At 41.5% G+C, this 15,652-nt stretch overlaps 1 protein-coding gene across 4 annotated transcripts in view; it reads left to right on the top strand.

The window, feature by feature from the left end:
- Positions 1 to 15,652, top strand: part of ptpn13 (protein tyrosine phosphatase non-receptor type 13) — a 268,306-nt gene that overhangs the window by 99,471 nt on the left and 153,183 nt on the right. For all 4 annotated transcript variants that reach the window (XM_080191002.1, XM_080190993.1, XM_080190985.1 and 1 more), the window contains exons 5-6: positions 6,764 to 6,949; positions 7,388 to 7,475. In XM_080191002.1, coding sequence (XP_080047128.1) covers positions 6,764 to 6,949; positions 7,388 to 7,475 — 274 coding nt within the window. The remainder of the gene's footprint in view (positions 1 to 6,763; positions 6,950 to 7,387; positions 7,476 to 15,652) is intronic.

Below are 15,652 nucleotides of genomic sequence, written 5' to 3'. Positions count from 1 at the left end.
TCAAGGTCAAGCTCAAGCCTTCTACCTAACTCTCTATATTCACACTTGAGGACCTCATCCCTTTTCCTACCTATGTCGTTAGTACCAATATGTATGATGACCTCTGGCTCACCCTCTAAGGTTGTCCTAAAACCGCTCAGAGACATCCTTGACCCTGACACCAGGGAGGCGACATAGCATCCTGGAGTCTCGATTGCAGCCACAGAAATGGTTGTCTATGCCTCTAATTAGCAAGTCCCCTATTACTACAGCTTGCTTGCTCTTTGCCCAGCCCTACTTTACAACAGAAGCAGGTGTGGTGCCACAGGCCTGGCTGCTGCTGGTATCTGCCCTGGACAGACTATCCCCCTCAACAGTATCCAAAATGACATACCTATTTAAAAGGGGAATAGCCACAGGAGACTCCTGCACTACCTGCCTGCCTCTGCTGGCCATCATCCATCACATGACTGAACCTGTGGTGTGACAACCTCTTTGTAACTAGTGTCTATCACGCACTGTGTCCCCTGTATGCTCCGCGGTGTGTCCATCTGCTGCTCCAACCGAACAATGCAGTTTGTGAGGAGCTGCAGCTGGACACACTTCCTGCAGACAAAGTTGTCAAGGAAACTAGGTTGCTCCTTAACTTGCTATATCTGGCAAAAGGAGCATACTGCTGCCATTCTGCCCTTGTACAGCTAAAAGGATAAAAGAATCTTAAATGACCTTTCCCCTGCTTGTGGTCCTCCCAGTGACAGTACAACATGCACTTCTTTCATGTAATTTGTAGTCTGGAGCTAGGGCAACATATGGTAAAAGCTCCAATACCTTATCCAGCACGTGGCTGACCAGGAATCTCTCCCACATTTGTGCCATTGGTGTGTGCTGGAAGGATTTGAAGGTTGAAACTCAACCTGATCGGAAAGTTCTGGGGTGGCAGAGTATCTGGGTCAAGGGGAAGAGGGTGTGGAGAGTCTGCAGAAGGATCTAGATAGGCTGGGCGAATGGGCCAGGAAATGGCAAATGGAATTTAATGTTGGCAGGTGCGAGGTGGTCCACTTTGGTAGGAATAATGGTAGGAAGGACTAGTACTTACGTGGTGAAAAACTGCAGCAGGCGATGGTGCAGAGGGACCTCGGGGTCCTTGTGCATGAGTCGCAAAAACCCAGCCTGCAGGTGCAGCAGGTGGTCAGGAAGGCTAATGGGATGCTGGCCTTCATAGCGAGGGGGATTGAATATAAAAGTAGGGAGGTCTTGCTGCAGCTGTATAGGGCATTGGTGAGGCCGCAGCTGGAGTACTGTGTGCAGTTTTGGTCGCCGCACTTACGCAAGGATATTTTGGCCTTGGAGGGAGTGCAGAGGAGGTTTACTAGGCTGATACCGGAGTTGAGGGGGTTGAGCTATGAGGAGAGGCTGAATAAACTAGGCTTGTACTCGTTAGAGTTTAGAAGAATGAGGGGAGATCTCATTGAGACGTATAAGATGATGAATGGGATGGATAGGATAGAGGTGGAGAGACTCTTCCTGCTCAGAAAGGACAGTTGGACTAGGGGGCACAGCCTCAAGATAAAGGCGGGGGTGGTTTAGAACGGAGTTGAGGAGGAACTTCTTCACTCAAAGGGTGGTGAATCTCTGGAATTCTCTGCCCGTTGAGGTGGTGGAGGCTGTCTCGCTAAATATTTTTAAGACGCGGGTTGATGGGTTTTTGATAAGCGAGGGGATTAAGGGTTATGGGGAGAGGGCGGGAATGTGGAACTGAGACACGACAGATCGGCCATGATCTTATTGAATGGCGGGGCAGGCTCGAAGGGCTGGATGGCCTACTCCTCCTATTTCTTATGTTCTTATGCTATCACTGCACCACAAGATCTCTGCGATGACCCGTCTAACGGGGGTGTAAAGTGGTATCTACCACTGAATGAGGTTTGCAGTCAAGCTGAAGGAAATAAATTTTCAATCCACCAGAATGCATCAAATCTAATGCATTAATGTAACTGACTGCTGTTCACCCTCATCATTGGAGGTTTTGATTATTATCTTAATGTGGATCAAAAAGAAGAACCTGTCTTTAATTTTATTCCCTCCCAAGTATTGCTGCAAAGCAACATATGCATTAGCATTCTTATTGCTTTATTATTACCTTGAAGTTTTGACATCAAAGGGATTTGCTATGAACAGCTGTTAACTGTTAACTATAAACAAATGATTTTGGAAGCTGAACAGATGAAAAATGTATTATGAATAAAAGTTTACTACTCTTGAAGATGAGGTTGTACACTTTTGCAGATTTTGTTAATGTAACTAGCAAATTGTTGGACACAATGTTTTGAAATATATAACAATTTTTATTTAGTATTTATTCCAACAATGATCTTGACAATCATTGCTAGCAATCTAACATACTTAAGTGCCATTGTTGCAATACATGGACGGGGAATCTGCTGAAAAAAAAATACATGATGTTAGATTAGAACAGTAAAACACGTGAACATCCAAAACACCTGTAATTGCTCCCAAACCCGGTCCTGCCGAGATCAGGATTGTTAAGTTTCTCCTAGCACAGATACTGACACAGCTGCCAAGTATTTCCAGTGTTTTCAGTTTCCATTATAGAGGAAAAAATTGAAACACAAATGATTGCCTGGGCTTAGGAAGTCCTATCAGATACAGTTGTGGAAGCAAAATGATATTTAAGAAAAAAATTACTGAATACGCAACCTGATTAGAAAGGTCTGGGCTGGGATTACTGAGGAATACATATTTGTAAAGTGCTTTTATTGCAAATTGAAATCATGAGGTAGTTTGAAGTATTTTCTAAATGTAACTACTGTTGTTTCCCTGCCAGCCTCTACCACCAATTCCTCTGCTCTGCATCTTGAAAGGGAGTCTTGCTCAGTTGCCATCAGTAATTGCAGTAGCAGTGTAGGAAATTCTGCAAATTATCCCTTCAAACCATGGGTAATGATTGGGGTTTTTTTAGGCTGGGAAAATTTGATACCAGCTAAGTACACAGCAACACCTAGACCACACAGAATGTTCCCAACTTGAATACATCCCGATTTGGGTATTGATTTACAGGATTTCTTAAGAGTTGTTTGCTTTTCTTCCAATAGCTGATGCAGTTAAGAAGGGCCATGGAGGGAGGCGAAAGTGGCAACTATTTTGTTAAAAGTAAACTTAAGTGTGAAACACCTAATTTTATGTACAAGTTTTTTTTAAATCATCACAGATAAAATCCTGCCTCCTAGTAGATGGCATGAATATCTCTGATCTTTAGAGAATGTGGTTTATATTGAAAGAACCTCCTTTATATTCCTTTACATTAACACTAAAGTAAATCCTTTGCTATAATGGTTATTTCTGCAAAAGGAAAAATAAACCTTCCAGTGGTTTTTCATACTGAACATGGAAAAGGTATGCATAGATTTTACTTAATACACCATGGATCAATTTTGAAACTGTATCATTCATAGCAAAGATTTAGATATGTATGGCATAAATTCTTTGACTGTACTCTGGACTGCCTGTGTTGCAAACTTATGAGAAAAATATCTGTACTTTTAATACAAAAATGAAGGATGCACTTTTGACAATTATGCAGGAATTAGAAATTTATCCTTCAATGTTAAACTAATAATGCGATGGTCTGAATGGCTTGTGTATAGAATAAAATGTTCTTATCAAATGAAACCCAGCAGAGATTTGGGGGAGGGGTTAATCAACTTTTATCCATAAGAACAGAGAATTGTAAAACTATTTTGTTGAACTGGGCCAAAATTTAGTTCACTAACCAATGAGTCTGGTCTTATTTTTGTCAGGCCATAGGCTCTAACTTATCGGTGAGAGCATGCATTTCTACATGGGATAGCACAATGGAAGGAGCAGTAATTGTGACATTAGAATGATTCCAGTGATTGAGTTAACACATTTGCTTCTGTCCTGATGCTCTGATGGCCAGAAGTATTGAAATGCAGCCTTAGTGTACAGGATGTAGAGCAGGTAATGCGAAACACAGACTCAAAACACTATTTCTGCTTCTCCCTCCATAGATGTTCTCGGAGCTGCTGAGTCTTTCCAGCATTTTCTTTTTTTATTTTGTAAACCCAGCTCATCAGGCTTCACTAATGAATGCTGCTATCCTAGTTTATCCATTTCTCTTTTCGTGAGCCACTTGCTTGACTTTCCTCAAAACATTCGTAGTGAAGTTTTTATGGCGACGCTTCTTTTGAAACAGAAATATTCGATGTGATCTATTGCAGGAAATCTTTAAATGCAAGATGTTTGAAGTTGAGAACAAATGTCTTGTAATGCTGTGAAAATGGAATGTATCTAAGAAGAGTTTTTCATGGATATATACTTCGATCAGCAATGTCAAAATTTGCAAATCCACAAAAATGTCAGTTTTTTAGAAGATTGAAGGAAGTACCTGTTCAAGTTGACTATTGCTCACATAATTGTTAAATCCCTTGTATCTGGAGTGGATTACTAAGTATTGACTTTTGCAGCATGAAGGGAACAAATTGGCTCATGTACCTCTTGTTGCTTCTCTGTAAGATCTCTTGGTTGTTTTCACGATTACATTTTTCTTTTCAAAGCGTTCAGTAATTTTTCTTTAAATATCATTCTGCTTCCACAACCGTATCTGGTTGGACTTTCTAAACCCAGACAATCATTTGTATTTTAATCTTTTCCTCTGTAATGGAAACTGAAAACACTGGAAACGTTTAGCAGTTGTGGCAGTATCCGTGCCAGGAGAAATTGTTAACAATCCTGATCTCGGCAGTACCGGGTTTGGGAGCAGTTACAGGTGTTTTGGATGTTCACGTGTGTTTTACCGTTCTAATGTAACAGCATGTACTTTTTCCCCCCCCCAGCAGATTCCTGGCATGAAAGCCAGCCTAATTGGGCGGGCAATCCTCTGAGAAAGGTTTGGTTCACCAGCAGTGCTGTACAGGCATTGACTTCTTCCATTACGCAGTCCTGGCCTCCCTGCAGCTGCTGCATTTCCCAAGGTCTGGGATACTAGATCACGATGAATCTGAGGCACATGGCCTCATTATGAATTAAAAAACCAAATTACTGCTGAGGAGTGGAGTGCCTGCTCCCAGCCCCAGCACTTTAAAACTCAAGTGGGAAGGCTGAAGGTACTCTACTGTCATGTTTGGGACTCATCCATCCAAAACCCACTTGGGTTTTTGGGGTTAAGATTCTCCCCAACATTTCAGGCCCTTGACATTTTGTCAGAACTGGAAAATGTCAACGATGCAACAGGTATTATGTCAGCATAGGGATTGGAGAGAGGAGGAAAGAACAAAAGGGAAGGTCTGTGATAGGGGGTAAGGCAGAAATGATTTGATGCAGAGTTGGTAATTACCAGCACATACTGTCTGAAAAATTGAATCAGTGGTTCTGGTCAGAAACTCGTAAATTTAATTTTGAGCCCAGAAGACTTCAAATCCCTTATCTTTAAGCTTCCTTGGAAGCGAAGGAGCCAAGGGCAGACAGGTCATGAATGTGTAGGAGAATTAAAATGACAAATGACTGGAATGCTGAAAATCACACTTAGTACCGAATGATAGTGTTCAGCAAAGCAAGCACCCAATTAGTGTGTGATTTTCCCAATGAGATGGAGGCTGCATCATGGACAGTTTGAATAGTGTATTAAAACGCAAAATGTATAATTGAATTGCTACTTCACCTGGAAGGAGACTTTGGGACCTGGCAGGTTTGGAGAGAGGAGAGGAAAAAACAGGTGTTGTGTCTCCAGCAATTTTATGGAAAGATGCCATGGGAGGGGGAAGGAGTGTTTGTCATGAAAGCGTTTACAGGAGTGTTCCAAAAGGAATGGTCCTGTCAGATGCTGGGAGAGGGGGCAGTGTCTTTTGTGGTTGCATGAGATTGCAGGCAACGAGTAATCCATTGAATGTGGAGATTGGTAGAGTGGATGGTGAGAACTTGGTGTGTTTAGGGAGGGAGGAGAAGTGTAGGAAATGGGATGGGCACAGTTGAGAATCAAATCAATCATGGTGAGAGGAATCCTCAGTTGATGAGAAAGGAAAACATTGGATACACTTGTGTGGAAGGTGTATCATCAGTAATGATAGGACAGACACGGAGAAATTGAGATAATGGAATAAGTCTTTGTGGAAAGCAGAGTTGGAGGAAGTGTAATTAAGATAACTGTGGGAGCCAGTGAGCCTATAGTAGAATTTGTTTTTCCTAATCCACGTCTTCAGTTTTCAGTCATGATCAGGCTAGAAATTTATTTTTAAGCTTAAAATGAATTCATAAATTCATAATTTCAGTCAACTATTTTGGATCCGTTACCTAGTTATTTTCAGATCTCTGCTTGCATTCTTCCTCATAACCCATCTTTGCATTTCTCTTCTTCATAGGTGAAAGCACTTTGCCTCCTCGACATTAGGGGCAATGTGAACTACCTGAATATTTGTTGTATGTTTTGCTCACTTTTACGTTCAGTCAGTTGTTAATAGATAGTGAAGTTTTTATCTTTCACCGACTCTTATGATAGGCTTTTCATTCCTTGCTTAGGAGTGTTTCTAATGTCAAGTATTAGAAATCTGAACCAGCCTTTTTGTTTCTGTCGTCAGGAAGTTTGGATTTCTCATTCCACATTTTCAATCCTTAAATATCCTGGCAACCTGTTAGCATGCTTGAAATTCATTTACCTTGTGAACTTAAGTTCATTAGAGATGAGCTGTGTGCTATTTGATTAAAAACAATGGTGCTTCAGTAATTTAATTTAATTTTCTTTTTCTTTTAGCCAATCAAACTTGGAGATCACCTGAATAGCATATTACTGAATATGTGTGAAGACCAAATGTGCACACGAGTGACAATACGGACTATTCTAGACTCTTGCAGTGCTCATATCCGGAACAGTAATTGTGCACCAGCTTTTTCATACATCAGACAGCTGGTAAAACTTGTCTTGGGTAGTCTAACAACTGTAAGTACTTGGCTGTGGAATACAATTATTTTGTATATTCATTATAATTATAAGGTCATGGGATTTTAATAATGCCAAAAACTTATTACTGGAAATTCTAATGCTCCCTTGCAGATGTAATATTTTCAATTTGGAGAAGTTTATTTGTTAAATGAAGACTGAGTTCTAAAAAGGCACATTCGTGGCAAAAAAAAACTGAGGCAGGAGTAAAGAAATATATTCGTCAGTAAAAAATGTAAATGGATTACATGCAGATGTTGGGTTATAACATTTGGCAGCTTTTCTCCTTCAGAGCTAGCAGTGATTTACTGCAAAGACTGGCTACCAGTTTAATAATGGGAAACATGCAAGTTCACTATAGTTGGTATTCTGTGATATTTTTCAAAACATTTTTAAAAAGGAATCTCATCTAATGCCTAGTATTTTCCATTTTTTAAGCTGAATCAGCAATCCTTGCATGCAGTCAGCAAACCAGATCGTAATCAGGAAATTCGGGATCGACTGAGAGGCAAGGGCCTTCTGACAGGCGAGTTTACAAAAATATGTGCTCATGCAAAATTGTTTTAATAATAAGGCTAATGAATAAAATAATAGCATAATATAACTATGTTTAATCCCTAGACCATAAGAATTACTCTGCTTTATTTGTCTTTACTTTAATGTAGGCCCATGTGAAGAATTCTGCCCTAGTATTTCAGGAGCTGGGAAACTGTATGCCAGCCCGAGTTGGTGCCTTTGGAGTTGAATTACGTTTCATCCATTTTTAAGGCACATTATGGCAGGTGTCATGCACCCCTACAAGTATACCACCTGTCATAAAGGCATCCATGGAGACATGAAAAGGTTACTGCAATGAAATAAGGATTTTAGCTTGTTCTGGGACCCTGTTGTGAGATTGGTCTGCCCCAATGCCTGGCTGACCATGTGATAAACTCATGCAGCAACAAAATTACTAAAAATTCAGAAGGGCTATGTGCGAGCATTAGTTAAAGGGGTCATCTGCTCCATATAGACTAGTTGTGAGCTTGTTCGATTAGATTGCTATTCAACTTCTAGACTTTTTGTTTTTGTACAGTTTTCTGTGTTGCACAAATAAATTGTGATTTCTGGGAAAGAATGTTTTGCAGATGTTGGACGGCTGATCTGCCTGCAAGTATTTTCTGTCTTCTATGGATGATTTGTAAAGTTTATCTTTTGGGTCTGAAAGACAAAGGAAATCTGCAAAGAAGTCTAGGATGAGGGAAAGAGCAGTTGGTCACCATCTGAGCTCAATCCTACAGTTCAACCTCATGGGTGTTGCCTTCAGTTTACTCAAAATATAATGGGCACGATTTTCTGACTCTTCACACCGGCAGGATCTTCTGGTCCTGCCAATGAGGCACCCCCGCTATGTGTTTCCCGACAGTAGGGGCTGCAATCAGTGGGAATTCCCATTAACAGCAGTGGGACCAGAAGATTCCACTGCCAGCCAATGGCGCACCGCCTCCTGCTGTCAAGAAAAGCACTGCAGGGAGGCCAGAGAATCCTGGTGTAAGACTAACATCAAATCCATAAACAAAAACTACAAATCATTTAATGGTTGGTAATTGTCAATTTCCACAATTAAGAATTGCATTTGTGCAAACTGCTAGAACCAATCTTGTGTGCTAACTATCCTCCTGCTCCCATGAGACAGATCCCCAGTTGCTGCAGATGGGGACTTTGTGCAGCTCTGAACTTCGACAACCTGGTTGCACACTGCATTGGGTTACCTGTGGTAATCTAGCTCAGCTGGCTGTATACCACTGAAATGGTCACTGACAGGGAAGACATTGCTGGAAGAGGACATCAGGTACATCGCCATGAAACTAATGCCACTCAAATAAGGGCTGCACAACATCATACCACTTGGGAGTGGAGTACCAGCATGATGTGATGAATTGGAAACCCATGTCAATGCCGATTCTGAGACCCAAAATGGCAGCAATATAAGTTGCCATGAAAGTTGTCAGCACCATTACCACATGCCTCATTATGCTGGATACCACTGTACTTCTCATGAAATTGACCTCTCACTTCAGAGTTGACAGCACAAACACCATGCAAATTCCTAACACATTTTGGAGCTCAATTTCATTTCTGTGCACAAGCTCACTGGTAATCTGCAGTATGCTCTGAGCACCTGTGTATCATCAATTGCTGCCTTCAGTAGTCTCCGTCTTCAAGGTCAACAGTTGATTTCTCTATCAGATTTTGGGATCTTATCTCCCTCCATTGAGCTAGCTCTTGTGCCTTTGCTCATGCACACTGGTGTCTGGTGATTCATATATTGGCTTGAGCTGATTATCAGATGAAGTGACATGACTTTGAGAAGCCTGCTGTCCTCTTCAGCTGCCCCAGAGTCCCATAAATATTCTGCGCCTGCAAAGAAAGTGTTACAAGGATGAACTATTTGTGTGAAGGGAGAACACAGAGGTAACTGGAGCTGAAACAACTAACTTGTGATGCAAAGTTTGTAGGATTTGAACCTCCTGATTAAAAATTAATAATATTCCAAATAACTTCAAGCTAGTGTGGTTTCCATCAGACTCAAATGATGTGAGGGGTCATGACGCACCCACTTTTTATCATTTTCAGGACCTGGTCATCCAGAGAAAATAGGATGTGTAGGTGGCCACATCCTCTGGTTGTTGCCTGCTCTCTGATTTGTGTGCTATCTTCTCCTGCAAGGAAGAAGATAATATGTTAGCAGCAGCCTTGTGAGCTGTTTTGCATATGAGAATTTCCAGGTTAGAACAACATAGTGTGACTTGTGGGGAAATAATGGTTCCAGAAGTGCTAAGAGTAGAATATGCAGTGTGTAATAGATACTGGAGGAGGTGGAGTAAGATGTGTGTAAAATTGTTAAAGAAGTGAAGACAGTGAACAAGAGGGTAAAATATATGGGTACATAGGTTTGAGCTGAGAGTTAGGAATGTCATATTGACAACCATGGTGAAGTCATTTCACTTCTTTCGGCACTGTAGCCAGTTTGTGGGATCTGAGCTCTTGGCATCTTTCACACTGTCAGGAACCTATCCAAGGTTCTTCCGATTATGTTGTGCTGTTTTAAACTGCTGCCAACAGCATCAATGCATTCCCTGTTAAGCAATACAGGACTGCTTTAAAATGGCATCATTCAAACCCAATTTTCTCATTCTCCACCTCTCCCCCAAAACATGCAAGCAATATTGTCTGAACACCTGCCTCATTATAGTGTATTGTCAGCACGTATTTTCCAAAGCCTCTGTGCTTTCAAGCAAAACCAAGTTGCTTTCCGTGCCTTTGGGTGAAGGAGAGAGCTAATGGATTAGTAGAAGAAAGTATGTGTGTTTCTATGGGATTCTAGTTTGTTTTTTTTTAAAATTGCTTATAAAGAGCATTTTGAAAATTTATAAATAATTGCACATTTTTAATATGATCAGCTTGTGCCAAGTCAAATTTATTAATCAGAAGTCAACCTAAGGCTTTGCAAATATGAAAGAGTGAGCTAGTAGCCTTGCAAGTACTTTAAATTAGTCTCATGTTTTGCAGCAAATTGGCTGTTATTTACATTGAAAATGTGATAAAATCTTATGTTCAGTATTGTTCATTTTAACAATCTGGAATGAACAGATGGGTTGAATTTATGCTGTTTTCCCATAGTACAACTTATACATTCTAAATTTCTTGGTGGAAAACATGCAATAAATCTAAATTGAGGCAGGTGAGGACCTGCAGTCTGCAAGTTATACGGATGTTGTTGAAGATTTGACTAGTGTCAGAGAACAGACAGATTCGTGCTTATACATAGTCATGTACACAGTGTGGCTTCTTAAATATATAAAAAGAACATGGACTTGCACCATCTGAGAAAGTTAAATACTGTAATTCATTACTCTGTCAAGAACAATGGTGAATATTTGAACGGCTGATGACACTAAGATTGGTAGAACGGCAAAGTGCGCGGAGGGTGTGGAGAGTCTGCAGAAGGATCTAGATAGGCTGGGCGAATGGGCCAGGAACTGGCAAATGGAATTTAATGTTGGCAAGTGCGAGGTGGTCCACTTTGGTAGGAAAGACTATTACTTATGTGGCGAAAAACTGCAGCAGGCGACGGTGCAGAGAGACCTCGGGGTCCTTGTGCATGAGTCGCAAAAACCCAGCCTGCAGGTGCAGCAGGTGGTCAGGAAGGCTAATGGGATGCTGGCCTTCATAGCGAGAGGGATTGAATATATAAAAGTAGGGAGGTCTTGCTGCAGCTGTATAGGGCACTGGTGAGGCCGCAGCTGGAGTACTGTGTGCAGTTTTGGTCGCCATACTTACGCAAGGATATTTTGGCCTTGGAGGAAGTGCAGAGGAGGTTTACTAGGCTGATGCTGGAGTTGAGGGGGTTGAGCTATGAGGAGAGGCTGAATAAACTAGGCTTGTACTCGTTAGAGTTTAGAAGAATGAGGGGAGATCTCATTGAGACGTATAAGATGATGAATGGGATGGATAGGATAGAGGTGGAGAGACTCTTCCTGCTCAGAAAGGACAGTTGGACTAGGGGGCACAGCCTCAAGATAAAGGAGGGGCGGTTTAGAACGGAGTTGAGGAGGAACTTCTTCACTCAAAGGGTGGTGAATCTCTGGAATTCTCTGCCTGTTGAAGTGGTGGATGCTGCCTCGCTAAATATTTTTAAGACGCGGGTTGATGGGTTTTTGATAAGCGAGGGGATTAAGGGTTACGGGGAGAGGGCGGGAAAGTGGAACTGAGCCACGACAGATCAGCCATGATCTTATTGAATGGCGGGGCAGGCTCGAAGGGCTAGATGGCCTATTCCTGCTCCTATTTATTTTTTATGTTGGATATTATGTAGTGTGAATTTGTAACATGTTGAATATATTTTTGAGGAGATCACTGTTTACTTGAAGCTGATGCTATATTGGACTACATTACCACTGTTGAGTACTGCTTGTTCTCTAAGAAAATGAACTGCCCTTTTTTATTTTGGTTATTTTGAAAAATCGTATTTTGTTTAAATCTGATTTGGTAATTGAGCATTCACACGTGGGTGTTGCTCTTGTGTTGATAGAATTTAGTGACATGTACACACTTGAGTAGAGTATTATCTGAATTTCTAAGACAGTCTGCTTTCATTGTTAATAAAATTAAATCAACTTGCAAAGCGCGTTGCACTGGTAGCAAAAATGGAAAAATGGGGAAAAATTAATGAGATTGAGATGATCTAGAATTTGGTAGTGTTTCTTCATTTAAGGATATGTTAATTAACACAGTGAAATGTAACGCACACCATATTGTTGCCTGACATTTTCTGATTCAATTGAGTCATATTAAGAAAAAAACAGGAAATGATTCACAAATCTGAGCAGTATGCAGAGGTGTTGAAATATTGTCTGTTAAAAGAATGGGTAATTTTGCATGGTAATTATATAAAAACAACATACCGAATGTGGTGGAAATTGAAAATAAAGCAGAAAATGCCAGCAAGACCCATCAGCTTTCATGGTACAAAAGTCAGATGGGGTGGTAATACATAAAGAAACAAAAGATATGTGTAGATCAGGTGCAATTGGCAGAATCCATCTGAATGTAAAATGAAAGGATTCAGAACGAAACGAGGGAAAAACAAGAACCAGCAAAAGAAAAGGAAACAAGATGGGGCAGAGGTTATAGAATCTAAGAGGAGGCATTTGGCCCATTGAGTATATACTGACAACAATTCCACTCAGGTCCTATTCCCGTAACCTCATATATTTACCCTCCTAATCCCTTTGACACTAAGGGACAATCTATCATGGCCAATCAAACTAACACACACATCTTTGGACTGTGGGAGAAAACCGGAGCACCCGGAGGCAATCCATGCAGAACGTGCAAACTCTACCTAGGCGGTGGTCTGAGTCCAAAATTGAACCCTGATCCCTGGCAGTGCTGTGATGTAGCAGTGCTGACCACTGTGCCACCTTGCCGCCTAGAGTGGGGACAAAATGGAAGGTTGAAATGACCAATGATAGGAAGTTCAGGATCATGCTTGCGGATTGATTGAAGGTATTTCACAAAACAAAATGCCTACTCTGCATTTGGTCTCCTGAAATGGTGAGATCTTCACTCTGTGCAGAGGGGTGCAGGACCACAGGATACATTTTAAGATGGTGAAGATCATGTATTCAACAGCAAATATAGTATACTAAATTGAAAGATGTACAGTAAAATTGCTGCTTCACTTTGAAAAACTGTGGCCTTGGATAGTAAGAAGGGAGGAGGTAAAAGGGCAGGTGATGCATAACCTGTGGTTCAGAGGAAAGGTGCCTTGGAAAAGGGAGAAGAGTCTTGGGAGTTACTGAGGAATGGACAAGAATATTGCTGAGGGAACAAATTGCTTTGAATACTGAAAGAAGAAGGGAGGACAAGATGTTTTTGGTGATGGCATCATTCTGAAGGTGGTGGAAGTGGCAGAGGATGATCCTTTTGAAAATTAAGGTTGAAGGAAAGGACAAGGGAATCCTTATAATAGTTGTGAGGCTGGTGGGGGGGGAAATGTGAGGGAAATCAATTGAACATGGTGAAGGGCCCTGTCAGCCATGGTAGGGGAAATCCACAGTTGAGAAAAAAGACATATCAGAAGTGCCAGTATGAACAGTTTCGTAATCTAAATAGATTTGATGAAATTGAGAAACCAGGAGAATGTTATTGAGTCCTTACAGGAAGCAAGTGTGAGGATGTGTAGTTAACTGTGGGAGTCCATTGATTTGAACTCAATATTAGTTGATAAGTGATCCCCAGAAATGAGACGAAGAAATCCAGAAAGGGAAGGAAGAATCGGGGATGGACCAAGTAACAGTAAGGGCAGGATGGAAATTGGAAACAAAGTCGGTGAATTTTGTTGTTCAGAGTGAGAGCAAGAACTGACACCAACACAGTCATTGTTGTGGAAACAGAGCTGAGGGATAGGGCCTGAGCAGGACTGGAACAAGGAATGTTCTACGTATCCCATAAAAAGACAGATGTAGCTAGGACTTGTTCAGGTCCCCATAGCAGCACCTTGATATTGGAGGAACTGAATAAATTTCAAGTAAATGTTATTCAGTGTGAAATCAAGTTTAGCCAGGCAGAGGAGAGTGATAGTGGATGGGGAATAGTTGGTTTCCATTTCAAGAAAAAAGTCACAAACTCTCAGACCATCCCAATGGAGCGTGAAGTTGAAGAAAGATTGGACGCTGAAGAGGAAACAATTAGGGCCAGGAAAGTGGAAACGTAGGGCATCAGCTGAGTCTCAAATGTAGATAGGAAGAGACTGAACATGGGAAGAAGAATCAAAGTTGAGATAGAAAGAGAGCAGTTGAATGGAACGTGATGAAGCAAAAACAATAGGTCTACCAGGGCCATTCTGTTTATAGATTTTGGGAAGGATGCTGTTTGCAGTTGGAGGGTGATAAAGTTGGAGACTGAGGAATATCTCCTTGGGAGATTATGATCAATGATGCATATGGGTACAATGGCTCAATGTTCAGAGGTGAGGTCATGGTCTGGGGGAGGTAGGACAAAGTGTTAAGATAGTTGGTGTTCAGCCTCTTTTAGGTAGCGGTTAATACAACAGGCAACAGTGGCACCACCCTTGTCAGCAGCAGTTTTAGTTTGTTTAGAGCCTAATATAATGGGGACATCCATGGAGTTACGTACTTTGTGTTATTTCCAAGAAGTAACTTGAATATCTGCTTCCCTCCTTTCCTCTGCTCCTCTCTTCAAGGTGGTTATTTGTACTAGGATATGGTTCCTAAAAGCCTTGTGTGGTGTTGGTTAGCTGCCAAAACTCTGTCTGTCTTCATCAAATTGCTGTATCTTGAGGCAATGAAACAAATGGTCCTCCTACACATTGCTGCCATGATTAACAGCAGTTATTCTAGCCCAGGTTAAAGTCTAAAGTCTAAAGTCTGGATAGTCACGGAGTTGTGATGACTATGCAGAGCTTCCAAAATGGTCGGTGGGATGTAGATGTGGAAGTTCCACCCCTATTTACAATAGACCCAATTTTTGCTGGTATGGGGGGGGGGGCTGTGCATGTTCCTGCTGGTGTGGAACTGGGACACAGTAGCGTAATTTGAACTGCTGGCCAAGTTCAAACAGTTCCCTTTATGGCTGCTGCAAGGGCTTTACCTGCAGATTTGATGTCACAAATTAATGGAGTAGATGTAAAGGCTTTTGAAAGGTGGAAAATCCATGTAACTGTCATGTGAAGTTGATTTAAATCTCCAGCCGTTTTGAAGGTTTGAATGGCCTTTTGTGAATGGGAGGTTTTTTTTTAATATCAGAAAGGCTGCGCTATGTTTTTAGAACGTTATTTTGTTTCATCTCAATGTGGGTTCTGAAAGTCCATGGTGAATACTGGGTGAGATGACATGGAGGGTAATATGGTCAAAGGTGGGGGTGGGTTGTCATGGGGGAATGGAGGTGGCATCCAGAGAGTGGAGGTGTTCAATTTTAAACAGCCTGCCTCAGCACTTGGCTGTCCCAATGGCCATCCCTGAAGTGCTCTGGGGTTGGTATATCTAGATATTCTATCCTGCAACCAACACCTCCACCCCACCGCACCCCACCCTTCCCAGTCCCAAAGTGAAGATCCCACCATTTGAGGGCTTTCTACCAAAACCGGTGTGGAGAACTGGGAAATTTCCTTGCTCGAGTTACCTGTCTTGTAAGTGA

The sequence above is a fragment of the Carcharhinus amblyrhynchos genome, chromosome 1 (genome assembly GCF_965287045.1).
Source record: "Carcharhinus amblyrhynchos chromosome 1, sCarAmb.v2.hapA, whole genome shotgun sequence".
In the NCBI taxonomy this organism is placed as follows: domain Eukaryota; kingdom Metazoa; phylum Chordata; class Chondrichthyes; order Carcharhiniformes; family Carcharhinidae; genus Carcharhinus; species Carcharhinus amblyrhynchos.
This window is presented reverse-complemented; position numbering and strand designations above follow the sequence as displayed.